This window comes from Drosophila ananassae, chromosome XL, assembly GCF_017639315.1.
Source record: "Drosophila ananassae strain 14024-0371.13 chromosome XL, ASM1763931v2, whole genome shotgun sequence".
NCBI classification, from domain to species: Eukaryota; Metazoa; Arthropoda; class Insecta; order Diptera; family Drosophilidae; genus Drosophila; species Drosophila ananassae.
The window spans coordinates 7,238,504-7,252,919 of NC_057931.1; the positions used below are offsets into that span (position 1 = coordinate 7,238,504).

The 14,416-nt window shown below is 42.7% G+C and overlaps 1 protein-coding gene across 2 annotated transcripts in view; it reads right to left on the reverse strand.

Annotated features, from left to right (window-relative positions):
- LOC6502149 (teneurin-a) overlaps positions 1-14,416 on the reverse strand; it is a 210,452-nt gene that overhangs the window by 135,530 nt on the left and 60,506 nt on the right. For both annotated transcript variants that reach the window (XM_014904464.3, XM_044717075.1), the window contains exons 3-5: positions 6,119-6,698; positions 2,795-3,592; positions 1,995-2,064 (exon numbers count right to left, since the gene is read on the reverse strand). In XM_014904464.3, the coding sequence (XP_014759950.2) occupies positions 1,995-2,064; positions 2,795-3,592; positions 6,119-6,455 (1,205 nt within the window). In that variant the 5' untranslated portion in view covers positions 6,456-6,698. The remainder of the gene's footprint in view (positions 1-1,994; positions 2,065-2,794; positions 3,593-6,118; positions 6,699-14,416) is intronic.

Below are 14,416 nucleotides of genomic sequence, written 5' to 3' on the forward strand. Positions count from 1 at the left end.
GGTCACTTTATTGAGCGTTTTTGAAACAATTTGAAGCTTAAATTCCATTATCCTTCTGCTAATATTTCCTGCAATTTAAAATGCCTGTATATCTCATGCAAGGACCTGGAGGTCCTATCTAGCCAACACATCAAATAATTAACCGCCCACAGTGCTCCGGGGAATGAGGAGCCAGGAGGGGATTCTCTTTCATATTTTCACCAGGATTTGAATTCAGCGAGAAAACAAAACAAGGCAGCCCGCACCTCTAGTCCTGTTGACTTTTTAAGCCTCTGCCATTGTTGTGGATATATCCCGTATATATTATAGACTTTAAATACATATATAATATATATATATATATGTGTGCTTTGTGAGTATATCCGATGCTCGAGTTCCGGGGCTCCACAATCATTAGCTGTAACATTAGCGTCTGTCTTGCGGTTGAAACTTTTGGGGCTGAGACCTGAAACACAGGACGAAGGACGCCTTCGCCTTCGTCCTCAAAAATCTCGCCGAGTCGTGGGCGAGAGAGAGAAGAGATGGGGAGATAGCAATGGCAATGGTTAAACCTATAAAACCACGTAATCTCCAAGCGAGTTCTTTAATTATGCTGCACACAGAGCCACTGTAGGAGCTGCAGGAGCTGCTGGAACTTTGGCAGCATCAGGTGGCAGGTGGGAAATTGTAGGAAAAAAGGACGAGGACGAGGACGATAGTGGAGAAATCCTTCGGAGCAGAGAGAGAGCAAACAAAATGTGAAGCGAAAGCCGCTTACAAAACCGCAAAATGCTACGGACATCTTTTGCGAGGAAAACCAGCCAGTGGGTGGAGCGGAGTGGAGTGGAATGGGTTGGAGGACACTGGAAGGAGGACACCCATGCAGGACACCGAATGAGGACAAAAACAGGCGACTCCAATGGCCACCAAAGGCAGCCATTTTGAAGTTTTGGCCTCCACATCTGGCTGGGATTACAATGGAGCCTGGGAGCAGCCAGAGTTGGGAGTTTGGAGATACGCCTGGACCAGGACCAGGACGGAAAAAGATACAGGACGGCCAGGACATGGCCAGATAAAGACAAGCGCAGCAACAGACAGAGACAACAAACAAACAAACAAAGAACACAAACACACACGTTGGGAAACAAACAGCGATCCGGACAACACGGATGCCAATGCGAAACCATTTTGCGGATTTAATTGCCGTTAACATGGGGGGGCAGCTTCATTTTCACTTGCCACACGGCTAAAAAAAAAAGGATATTGGTAAAGGATGTTCAGGGAATTTCTCTAGAAATGTTCAAAGATCAAAGGAGCTAAGTTAGAAGGTATTTTCAGAGCCTATATAGATAGTTTATAATGAAAAAGTGTGCCCAGATTACAATATACTCTAACAGTGTGCCCGTACTAATATATTTTTGAGGATAAATAGTACTTCTTGGCCTAAGACTTTCATTTTACAAAGATATGAGTAGTTTCTACATATATTTTGTCTTAAACTTTTGAACTAGACAGCCCACATGATCCTGATATAGATTTTTATTAATTTTCTAATAATTTTAATGAAAAAACACATCTCCCAGTGCAGATGTTACTTTTCCTCCATACGGATTTTCGCAACATGAGCCCCAAAGAGAGCCGGACTCGCAGCCGGAGATTAGAGGGCAATCGCTGACATCGTGGACTCGTGGAGGTTCCACTTCCTTTTCTTTGCTTCATTGCCACAAAAAAAAATACAGAAAAAATTGCAGAACCAGGATTCCCAAAACTTTAAGTTTAACATTAAAAAATTGCAGTGAAAAGATTTATAAACTAGAGTTAAAAATATTTCTTATTTCATAGATATTAAGAAAGATTATATTTTTCGAAAGATAAATAAATTATGATCACTTTTCTTAAATAAATATTGTATATTATTTTTAAGAGAGTTATATATTTTATTTTGAAACCTAACTAAGCTTGAATGTCAAAGTTTAATTTAATATTTAAAAAGAAAATGTAAAGTCCAAACTCACCCATTAGAATCGCCAGGAGAGAGAGGCTTTAGCTGCTGATCCGATCGGAGGTTGTCGCTGATTATATAATCTAAAAAAATATATTTAATTATTAATATTAAAATATAAACTCTTTTAACTTATAAGTAAGGAAGTACATTTCGAAAAACTAACAGTTTCCTAACAGTTTCTGTTCTAGAAGCTTTCGGACAGGACGAAAAGCTTTCCGTCTCGAAGCGAATAACATCGAATGCTTGTCCCAAAGCGAAAAATTTCCCAAAAAGCTTGGGACTAAAAGCTGGGACCATTCACAGCAAATTGATATGTAATTTCCCTGCTTTTAAAGTCCCATTATTGGGACATTTCTTTTTAAAAGATGTGGGGGAAATTTAATCAATTGTAATTGTAATTTATAACTTAGCTTTTAAAGAAAAAGGAATTATAAAAAGGATATATTTGACTTTAAAAATAATAATTAAAAAGAAACATTTTTATATTTTTTTTGTAGAATATTTCCCTAAAATAATGTTAAAGAATAATAGGTTTAAGAACCAAGATTAAATGTTAAGAAAATTTAAGGAAGGCTTTTTAGGAAATTTGTATTTAAATTTAAAATAAAAACAAAAGAAGTCTATGCTTTTTTAAGGAACACCCATAAATTTCCATAATTTCCGAATATATTATCTGTTTATAAACCCGAATGTAATGTGCTCCCTTTGGAGTTGAGTCTTTCCTGGAAAGGCAAACACTCTCCTAAGGATATTCATGGACTCAGGTGGCCCCGGAGGGAAAAGGACCTGGGAAAAGGATGAGAAACTCACCCTTCTGCAGCTGGCTGGTGGGGATGAACTCCTCGTGCTTCTGGTCGCCCTTCTCCTCGTACTTCAGCTTGTAGTCGGAATGCTTCCGCAAGGACATCAGCAGGGATTGGGTGCGGGGCGGGATCTCTGGAGGCGCCGGTTCTGGTGGCGGTTCCTCCGACTCCGCCGTACCGCTGCTCCGGCTACTGCTGCGTACCGGATCCACGCCGTTCTCCTCCGGGTGGAGGAGCTGCTTCAGCTGGGGATGCCGCATGGAATCGCTACTAGAGCTGGTCATCTGACTTAGCCGGTTGAGGGTGCTCCGGGCGGCTGCCGAGTTCCGGTGGCTGCGGTTCGAGTGGGAATTGGAGGCGGCAGTCGAGGACGAGGCCGAGGCTGGCAGGACGACGGGATCACTGTCGTCGCCCGGAAATTTGCCGGAATTGAGGAAAGGATTTGTACTGCGTGGGGTATTGGCGGTGGAGGCGCCTCCTCCACCCAGTCCTCCTGCCACGCCCCCTGATCCCGGCATTCCGGCAGAGTTCTGGATGCTGCTGCCACTGCTGCTGCTGTTGGGGAACAAGCCCAGGTTGGCATTCGATTGGTACTTTCCGGCCGATACAGTGGACACCTTGAGCGGCGAACCGCCCAGCGAGGTGCGCTGCTGGTGCGGCTGGGCGTAGGTAACTTCGGGGGCAGGTCCAAGGCCAGGCCCGGGGGCTGGACTGGGCGTGGTCTCGTCCATGGAGGATTCGTCCAAGCGGCGATCGCGTTGCCTCAAATAGTCCGGTTCGCAGTCTGAGTTGTAGTGTTCCATGCCTGTTAAAAAAAATTAAATAAAATAAATAAATAATTAGATATAATATTCAAATATTTTATATTAAATAAGTGTTGAAAAACGTTGAAAATGTATGGTAAAAGTGAGGTTAGAATAGGGACCTTTCTATCTTACTTTTTTTTAATTTTAAATTCCTTTAAGAATTAAAAAAATATCCCCTTTTATTTGCCTTTAAAAAATATCAGAAATAAATCGAATATTCTTATTCCCAATATTGGCACTTTGAATAAATCGTATTTGCGATTGAAATGTATTCGATTGACTGACGCGAATATGAAATGGCGGTACCCCCTTGATGAAAATTTGATCGAAAGCTAACCGAAAGCCCTGTGTTTGTCCCAAAGATCAAATATTTGTGGAGTGCTCCTGGAACCACAGGATATGTACAGGATATACAAAAAATACGAAATAAAAATACAAGTATTTAAACATGTTTGCGATGCTGGCTTTTCAATTTTCCCGCGAGAACAGAGGCCAGCTACTGCGAATGGCAAACAATTTGCGAGCCGTCGACGTTGCGTTATTAGGTTGTAAAAAATGAATCGTAAATTGCATTAAATATTAACAGACAATAAAACGAAGCGAAACAAATGCAGGCTCGGCGCGTAAAAAGAGCAGCCAGCCGGCCTGCCAGCCGTCCGCTGCGATTTGCGTTTTATGCCTCGATTAAGTTTGCCTTTGCCTCGTTTGTGGGGCATATATATATATATATATATATATATGGGGGGTGGGGGATTAATGTCAGAGGGGTCAAGGGGGGGGATCAGAGGATAATGTCAGAGGATGTAGCATTGTATCGGCCATTAGGCCGGCGCTGCCAACTTGATTGTAATTGAATTGCACACTGCTGACGTTCGCGGAGCTGCTATTCGGTGGGGTACAGTGGAGCCTCTTCCGGGGATTCCCCCTAATTAAAATCATAAATAAATTATTATTATTTTCAGCTATATTTCTTAACAAATTCTTATAAAAATAAGAGACTATAAAGGCTCTTTAGTTCACTTTTTGTTACAAAAATGTTCATTTAAAAATTAAAAAAAATATATTTCAATCTTTAAATAACATTTCCCTTTCCCCTTTATCTACTTATCACTATTCTCTATCAGTTACATCACTTTTTGTTCACTTTTTGTTACAAAAAAGTAAATTTTTTATCAAAAATATCATTTAAAAACTTTTGAAAAATAAATTTTAATCTGAAACCATAATTTCCCTTTTATCCACTTATCACTGTGCTTCAGTGGGCGATTCACTCAATTCAATCAGGAACTGTCAGAAGAGCGTCCTCCCACCGCCCAGGACCCCACTTAACCCCCACCCCTGGCTCTGGCCCTGCTCCAGCTGTCCTCCGACCCAGCATCTTGGCCAGCTCCATTTCAGAAATTCAGTGGCAAGCGATTGGAATCGATTTGTGTGCTCTCGGACTTTGGTTATTCGAGTTCCTGGACACAGTTGTGCCACCGAGACCTGAATAATTCAATTAAATAAAATAATGAGTCCGAGGGATGCCCGGGCGGGCGGGGCGACCCATTTCTAATACGCTTTCCCTCCGTCTAAGCGGCATTTCCGGCCCCTAATTCCGATTCAGAAACACTTGGGAGCTCCACTTTGGGGTTTACTAAATTAATACTTGGGACAGATTACTATTTCTACTAATTTGTGCCTAATATTTCTTTCTAAGCTTCTTTCCAATGGAAGTTTAAAGATTTAATTAAGAAATCTAGACTAGCCAGAGATCTATAATCTCTGAGGGGGCTCAAGGACATAAGTCCTTCTGAAGGCCCAGGATCTCAGTCGATTTTTTTGGGGAGACCCCTGCAAAATGCGGGATTCTCGAATATGGCCCCTTCCGATGTCCATATCTTCGCCAATTCTGATCCCATTCTCAACCGGGATACCTTAATCGATTTCTATATCGATTCCTGATAAATCTGCATCAAAATCTGAGAAGGAAATATTTTTTCAATTTTTTGTAAATTTTTATGGGGAGACCCCTGCAAAATGCTGGATTCTCCAATATGGCCCCTTCCGATGTCTATATCTTCGCCAATTCTGATCCCATTCTCAACCGGGATACCTTAATCGATTTCTATATCGATTCCTGATAAATCTGCATCAAAATCTGAGAAGGAAATATTTTTTCAATTTTTTGTAAATTTTTATGGGGAGACCCCTGCAAAATGCTGGATTCTCCAATATGGCCCCTTCCGATGTCTATATCTTCGCCAATTCTGATCCCATTCTCAACCGGGATACCTTAATCGATTTCTATATCGATTCCTGATAAATCTGCATCAAAATCTGAGAAGGAAATATTTTTTCAATTTTTTGTCGATTTTTGTGGGGAGACCCCTGCAAAATGCGGGATTCTCGAATATGGCCCCTTCCGATGTCTATATCTTTGCCAATTCTAAGCCGATTTTTAAGCTTAATGCCTTAAAAGATTTCTATATCTGAATTTATTATATATCCCTGAAATACATATAATTTTTCCAGGAAGTACTCACTTGCTAGTTGCTGACTCTGGAGGAGCAGCTGGGCAAGTAGCTGGGTGTCGAAGGCCGTGGCCTGGCCGGTATTCTGGTACTCGTCCTCGCTGCTGCTACCGTATCCGTGGCCATGTCCCATCCCGTGACCGTGTCCCATGCCGTGGCCGTGGCGGTGGCTGTGCCACTCGGCCGACCTTTGCCGCCGCAGCTGCTCCCCGCCGCCGGAACCGGGGATGCCGCCACCCAATCCGCCTCCAATTCCGCCGGAGGCATAATAGTATTCGCTGCCGGCAGCACTGCCGCTGCCGCTGCCGACCCGTTTACGGCCAATTGTGCCGGAGTGACTGCTGGACATGATTGCCGGGGCCGGGCCGGGCCGGTGAGTCCGGCTCAAGAGGCTTTCCGTGGAGCAGTGGTTTCCGTTTTCCGAGCAGTTTATCCTGCGACGAGTTCAACGCATCGCCTCCAGTTGGCGGGGTGGCTGGTGTAGCTGGTTCATGTCCATGTATGGTGGGGACGGGGCAGGAAGGCAGGATGCCACCGGACCGGATCGGTGGGCGGAACAGGAGCTCGCTTTAAGTGCTTAACCGAATTAACGCTGAAACGATAAAAACGACAAAGTGTCTGTAGTGGGGTTTAAAACCGCAGACCCTGTGCTTACTAGTGCCACCTAGCGGGCGGTACGGGTGGTAAATTGGCAACATTAGACGTAGGGATTAGGCAGGACTGCATTTGCTTTAGCGTTTTAGGAGTAGCAGAAGTCTAGCCCTGGCAGTAAGCCATCTTGTAGAAACTGAGATCGAGAATCTCGTGCTTTCTTTTGGAATCAGACTCTGGACCGGCACGGATGTACGTCAGATCCAGATCCATCCACAAATTTCTGGTTGAAGCTATCGCCGAGTAACCCCAGCTTTGGAGCCGAAGGAGGCGAGCATAGGAACGCTAATTCCTGCCCCGAGAGGGCAGCTAAATTCCCCATACCGACCAGATCCAGAACTCCGCCAGTCAACCTGATCTACGCCCAGCCCATCATCCCAGCCCAGCCCATATCAGCATCAATTGGTTTGCGGTGATGTTTTCGTAGGGTGATCGTCAGATACAAGAGAAAGAGCAGAAAAAAGCTCGTGTCTGGTTTAGTCTGCGCGTTGCTGATAGACAGCTAAGAACCCCGTTCGATTAGCTCCCAAACAAATACCCAAAATTAGGGAACGTCGCGATGATGGCGAAGGTGTCGTCCATGCCAAGTGTCATCAAAACCACTTGAAGTCTTTAGTTAATCTAAATATAAAGTATAATCTAAAAACCTAGTTTAGCAAATTTAAAATCGGTACAAAGTTAAAATCGGTAAAAAAATGAGGTTAAAACCACAAGCTAAAATTGTGTAAAAATATACAAATTAAAAAGGAAAGAAAAATATAAAAAAAAAAAGGAATAGATCAAAAACGGGTGTGATGTAAATTAGAACAGATGATTATTAGAAACGAGTAACAAGTTGAATTAGAAGAGGGCGAAATTAAATAAAAACGCCGATAAGACAAATTCGGTTAAGTCTCGATGTGGGTGTGTGTGCTGAAACTTTTAGTCTTCGCGAGTCGCTTTGGACTTGCATTTATTTACAGACTTCTTACGACACCTCCGATTTGGAAGCGCTTTCAACGGTGGAGTATATCAGGTGAGCAAAGTCTACCCAATATTTACCTTTTTCGTCTACATATGCATGTCATTTCGATTCAGAACCGAAATTGGAAATCAAATGAAATGAAAGTAAAACGTTGAAAATAAAGTTAACTTGTTAGGCACTATTAAAGAAAAAAAAAAGAGAAGATAAAATTAAAAATTAAAAAGAAAATATTTGAAAATATTGAAATTGCATCACATACGTTTGATTTAAAATATTTGCATTTAATAATAAATATTACACTTAGCAAAAATATAAATATATAAATAATACATTAAGAAATCCTTCCTAAATGCACATACAAATTATTAATGCCTAAATGCGAATACAAATTAATTATCATTGGTTCTAAGTAATAGAATTTTGTAAAACAGTAGTTAATAAGAAATGAAGTAATCTTTTAGGCTTTAACTCAAGAAAACAAAAGTAAACAAAACGAGATGTACACCTTTATGTTTAATAAATACGCTATTATAATGAAAGAGTAGAAAACCCTGTTGTAACTCCATGCCGATCACAGAGCCGTCGTAGGGTTATAAAATAAAAGGGGCCTGTTGCAGGATCGTTGGGAAAACGCACTGGCCATGGTAGGGTGGGCTGAAGACACCCCTTTTACATCTCGGGGTGCGCAAAGTGAGAGTACTATCCTAGTTCTTGTCTGTCCGTTTGTTAAGCTATCTCTTGTCCGGCCGAAATTGGCTCGTTTTTGCACGCAAATAAAACTGATTTATCCCAGATAACTATGAGCACCTGTAGGCTAATACTACTGAAGAACACCACTCCATTCGCTGACGAGCTAGAGCCGGAATTTAATGCGTGCCGTGTTATTAGCTTGCAAAGAACACCAGCTCTACGTTATTCGTTACAGGAATAATAATAAGTAATATCTGAATAATCATGGCGCCCAACGTGGGGCTTGACTGTACAGTGAAGCTCACTCAATAGCGAAACAAACAAACCTTTCTTTTCATTTCCATTTCTATAAATTTCCTAGTCAGCAGTGTCAACTTTCAGTCGCATTGGAATGCAGTTTTTATATTTTCAAAAAGAAAAAAATAACTCACCACGAAGAAAGAATTAATACAGCAGTCTCCTTTAATTGTGTTCATCCACAATAGGTAAGCGCTTTGGAATTGGCCAATTACGATCAATTATTAGTTTGGCTAACCGCGCTTGAACTAGCGAGGAATAGGTGAAGTAGCTAAAGGTCTAGTAAGTCGAGAATGCAGGATTACAGAGCTAATGCTTGCGAGCAAGAGCCTGGCCGCAATTTCGGAAGCAAAATCTTTAGGCAGTTATAATTATTGAAACTTTATTGAGGCTAAGTATGAAGTGCTTGGAAGTACAATCTCAAAGATAACTAATAATATTAGAGATTGGCCACGCTTGTTACGAAGGTCACATAAGTAAAGCAGCTTATGTAGCCGCTTGATGAGTTTTAATTTTTTTTTTTTTGCTGCGCCTTTTTCTCGTATCTTTTTCAGATAATTTTCTTTTCCTCTCACAAAAAAAATAGGAAAGTCCTTCGACAATCAGCTCTTGGTTAGGCATGGAGTTAATTTTTTTTATCGTAATATATATATTCTTTTGTGGACATAATCTAGTGGCTTATATCTTTAAATATTCAGAATTGTGGTTTTAAGTGGCAGCGCTAAGCACGAGATCTTCAAATTGAATAACAATAGTTTCGAAAATAAACAACACATAATAATAATCATAGGATATGGGTGTAGATCACTCAGATAACGAAGAAGCTGGAGGATCATCTCATTTTTGTATTTTATGCAATTCGCGAATTCCTGAAAAAGAGTTATACAAAACGAAATGTGGGCACGGGTTTCATAGAAAGTGTATGAGCACACATCTAAAGAGCAAGAAAACTTGCCCTACCTGCAAAGCGACTTTCTCTGGGGAACCTATTGCAAGATCAGATAGCTTTATTGCACAAAATACAAGAAGGCAAAAACTTATAAGTTCGCAAACAGAAGGCGAAAGTCGGAGATCAGAAAGTATGGAGAAAGAACGGCAGAGTCAAGAGCGAAGGGGTGAGGATGTACAAAGTATGGTATTAGATGCTGTTAAAAGTATGCAACACGAGTTGCTAACCCAACTAACAGAGAAAATGTCCCTCATGATCCAGTCGAACCTAGCCGCCAGAATTCCCCAACAGCCACTTGAGGTGGCGACAGACCCAAGTCCGTCACTTGATCAGCTTCTTGGGATAGATGCTGGCCAGGTGAATGTTGGGCAAAGTCGAGCGCAGGCTAACATCTCTCCTCGGTCAAACGCCTCAGAACTTTCACAAAGGCCAGATAAGGTGGCGCATATAATGAATGGATGGAAACTTCGGTTTAGTGGAGACCCAGGAGGCATCAGCGTAGATAATTTTATTTATAGGGTACACGCGTTAACCGGTCAAACCCTCGATTCAAAGTTCGATGTTATGTGTGGCAACGCAAGTGCTTTGTTTGAGGGTAAAGCCAATGACTTTTACTGGCGATATCACAAATCGGTGCCATCCGTTAAGTGGACCGAATTGTGTGACGCACTTCGCCGTCAGTTCAGGGATACTAGAACGGATGTTGATATTCGAGAATTAATTCGGGATCGCAAACAGAGAGAAAAAGAGAGTTTCGACTCGTTTTATGACGCCGTGGTTCAATTAACGGACAGCTTAGACTGCCCTTTAGAGGATAAATCTTTAATAGAGATTTTACGGCGAAATTTGCGAGCTGAGATCAGACACGAAATTTTAAATATTCCAACTGAGTCGATCTCAAAGCTTCGCGAAATATGTAGAAGGAGAGAATGCTTTCTAGAGGAAGTAAAACGGGATCAGATATATAAAAAGGGTACCCCATTCAAAAGTAACATCTCAGAACTTCTTCAAGTTGAGCATAAAGAGTCTGAATCGGAATTCTTTGAGGACGAAGAGGGGGTCATCGAAGCAATGTCACTAATATGCTGGAACTGTAGGAAGGAGGGCCACAGGTACCAGGATTGCACGGCTCCTCGTAAAGTCTTTTGTTACGGATGTGGGGCACGCAACACATATAAGCCGGCATGCATAAAGTGCCAAAAAAACAAGCTGTTGAACACCCAAGCCGCTCGTTCTCGGTGTGTTCAACGGACTCAGTCGACAAATACGGAAAGCGAGCAACCATAAGTCCTGTCATGGACTCATTCAAAACTGAGGTTGGTCCTGTAGAGGGATGGCATCAGAAAATCAATATTTTTAGGAACATTAGCAATAAACAAGCTTATCTTAAGAAATTTGATGCTAAAAATAAGTCACGGAATACCAATAGATTAAAAAGATTCTGGAAAGTCACTAAGGATTTGTGCGCGCTTCGCAGCAATAATGGCGACGGTCGTCCGTATACTATTGTAAAAATCCTGGATCGGAATATCAAAGGGCTTATGGACACAGGCGCATCTATGAGCTGTATTGGGGGGCAGTTTGCACAGGAAGTTATGGGGAGCGAAGTTCCTATCCACAGAGTCTTTAATAATGTTTCTACAGCAGATGGAAGTAAGCTAAATATTATAGGTCGATTAAGCACAAATATAGAATACAACGGTCAGATTAAGGCGATTCAGTTATACATAGTTCCATCTTTAAAACAAAACCTCTACTTAGGCGTAGATTTTTGGAAACTCTTTGACTTACTACCTCCAAATATTCAAATTTCGGAGCTAAGTGCTCACAATCTTACCCAGGACCAAAAGGAAACCTTGCAGGGAGTAGTGGATCAGTTTCCATCATTTGCCTCCGCTGGATTGGGCAAAACAAATCTTTTATCGCACCATATCGATGTGGGCGAAGCCAAGCCCATAAAGCAACGGCATTTCCCCGTATCGCCAGCTGTAGAGAAGCTGTTATATGGTGAAGTCGATCGAATGCTGGAACTGGGGGTTGTAGAAGAATCAGACAGCGCCTGGTCCTCTCCAGTGGTTCTGGTGCAGAAACCTGGTAAGGTCAGACTTTGCCTCGACAGCAGGAAAGTGAACGCCGTGACCGTGAAGGATGCGTATCCGCTTCCACAGATAGATGGTATTCTGAGTCGCTTGCCAAAAGCAATGTTTATAAGCAGTCTCGACTTAAAGGATGCATTCTGGCAAATTCCGCTAGATCCAGCGTCCAGGGATAAGACTGCGTTTACGATCCCAGGTCGCCCACTTTACCAATTTAAGGTAATGCCGTTTGGCTTGTGTAATGCCGGACAAACAATGTCGCGACTCATGGACAAAGTTATTCCGGCGTCACTGCGAAATGAGGTGTTCATCTACCTCGACGATCTGCTTCTAGTTTCGGACACCTTTGAAAACCACATAAGGGTTCTAAAGACAGTGGCGGACTGCATCCGGTCTGCCGGGTTGACAATTAATGTTCAGAAAAGCCATTTCTGCGTTCAGCACGTCAAATATTTAGGGCATGTGATCGGGGAGGGCGAAATACGCACAGATCCCGAAAAAGTGGCAGCGATTGAAAAGTTTCCTCTGCCGAAAACCTTGAAGAGTCTGAGAAGTTTTCTCGGAATGGCGGGTTGGTACCGTAAATTCATTGACAATTTTGCCACTGTAGCCGCTCCTCTTACTGATTTACTCAGAGCCAAAAGGAAATTCACAATGACCGAAAAAGGACATCAGGCATTCATTGAGCTAAAGCGCAGGTTATGTACTGCGCCCGTCCTGCGAAGCCCAGATTTTACTAAGCCCTTTTACATCCAGTGCGATGCCAGCAAAAGTGGCGTAGGTGGAGTTTTGGTCCAAAAAACGGAACAGGGTGACGAATACCCGATCGCATTCGTTTCTAAAAAACTTAATAAGGCACAAAGAAACTATTCAGTAACTGAACAAGAGTGTTTGGCAGCAATAGTAGGCGTGAAAAGATTTCGTCCCTATGTAGAAGGCCAGGATTTCACAATAATTACTGACCATGCATCCCTAAAGTGGTTAATGGGCCAATCGGACCTTAGTTCCCGCTTAGCGAGATGGGCTCTTAAACTGCAGGGATTTAAATTTAAGATTGAGCATCGCCGAGGATCACTTAACGTTGTTCCAGATGCTCTGTCAAGGGTCAACGAAGACGAAATAGCGAGCATTGATGCTTCGCATGGGTTGCTGGTGGATGTAGCGTCCGAACATTTTCAAGGCCCAGAATATTTAAGCCTGGTAGACAGTGTCAGGGCCAACAGTGCGAAGCTTCCCGACTTGAAGGTTGTGGATAACTTGGTTTACCGACGCTCAGAGCACGCAACAGGCGAGCCCCTTCATGATGTCTATATCTGGAAACTGTGGGTACCATTACAGCTGGTGGGCAAAGTTCTGAAAAATGCACACGATCACCCACTTGCTGCTCATGGAGGCGTGCATAAGACGCTAGAAAGAGTACGCCGCTACTATTACTGGCCAGGTTTGGTGAGCGATGTTAAGACTTATGTCAGTAATTGCGATGCATGCAAGGCTACAAAAGCTCCCAACTGTCCGTTAAGACCTCCCATGGGAAAAGCTCCAGAATCGCAACGATTCTTTCAGCGTTTATACATCGATTTTCTGGGACCATATCCGCGATCGCGTAGTGGAAACATCGCAATTTTCATAGTTCTAGATCATTTTTCAAAATTTGTTTTTTTAAAAGCCATAAAGAAAATGGAGTCGACTGTCGTAGTGAAATACATGAAAGAAGAATTGTTCCACTTGTTCGGAGTGCCAGAGTTAATTGTTTCGGATAACGGCACACAATTTAGGGCTGAATTGTTTCAAAAGTTGCTGAGGGAACACCGAATTACCCATAAGCTCACAGCCATTCATGCCCCTCAAGCAAATGCGTCAGAGCGGGTGAATAGATCAATAATAACGGCTATACGTGCATATGTAGATACTACCCAAAAAGATTGGGATGTGAATCTAAGCAGCATTTGCTGCGCCCTCAGGTCAGCTACCCACTCATCCCTCGGGACATCGCCCTACTATATGGTGTTTGGCCAACACATGGTTACATCTGGAGGTACCTACGCTTTGTTAAGGTCGCTACAATCATTACAAGACAGAGGAATAGCATTCACTAAGTCAGACTCATTAGAGCTAGCTCATAATAAGGCAGTTATGCTGTCAGAAAAACGAGATGGTGTTAACAGAGATCGCTATAATCTTAGATCACGTGAGATTTCCTACTCCATCGGGCAAGAAGTTTTTCGGAGAAATTTCAAACAAAGTAGCTTCCAGACAGGATATAATGCCAAATTAAGTCCTGCTTTTGTAAAGGCACGGGTCCGCCAGAAGTTAGGAAATTCGTACTACGACATTGAGGATCTGCAAGGTAAGCTGGTTGGACGCTACCATGCAAAGGATCTGCGGCAATAGTCCTGGCGGGATCAGCCTTGTGGGGTTTACCCCAAGTCTGATGTTAGCGGGGGGGTGTTGTAGTGGGGTTTAAAACCGCAGACCCTGTGCTTACTAGTGCCACCTAGCGGGCGGTACGGGTGGTAAATTGGCAACATTAGACGTAGGGATTAGGCAGGACTGCATTTGCTTTAGCGTTTTAGGAGTAGCAGAAGTCTAGCCCTGGCAGTAAGCCATCTTGTAGAAACTGAGATCGAGAATCTCGTGCTTTCTTTTGGAATCAGACTCTGGAC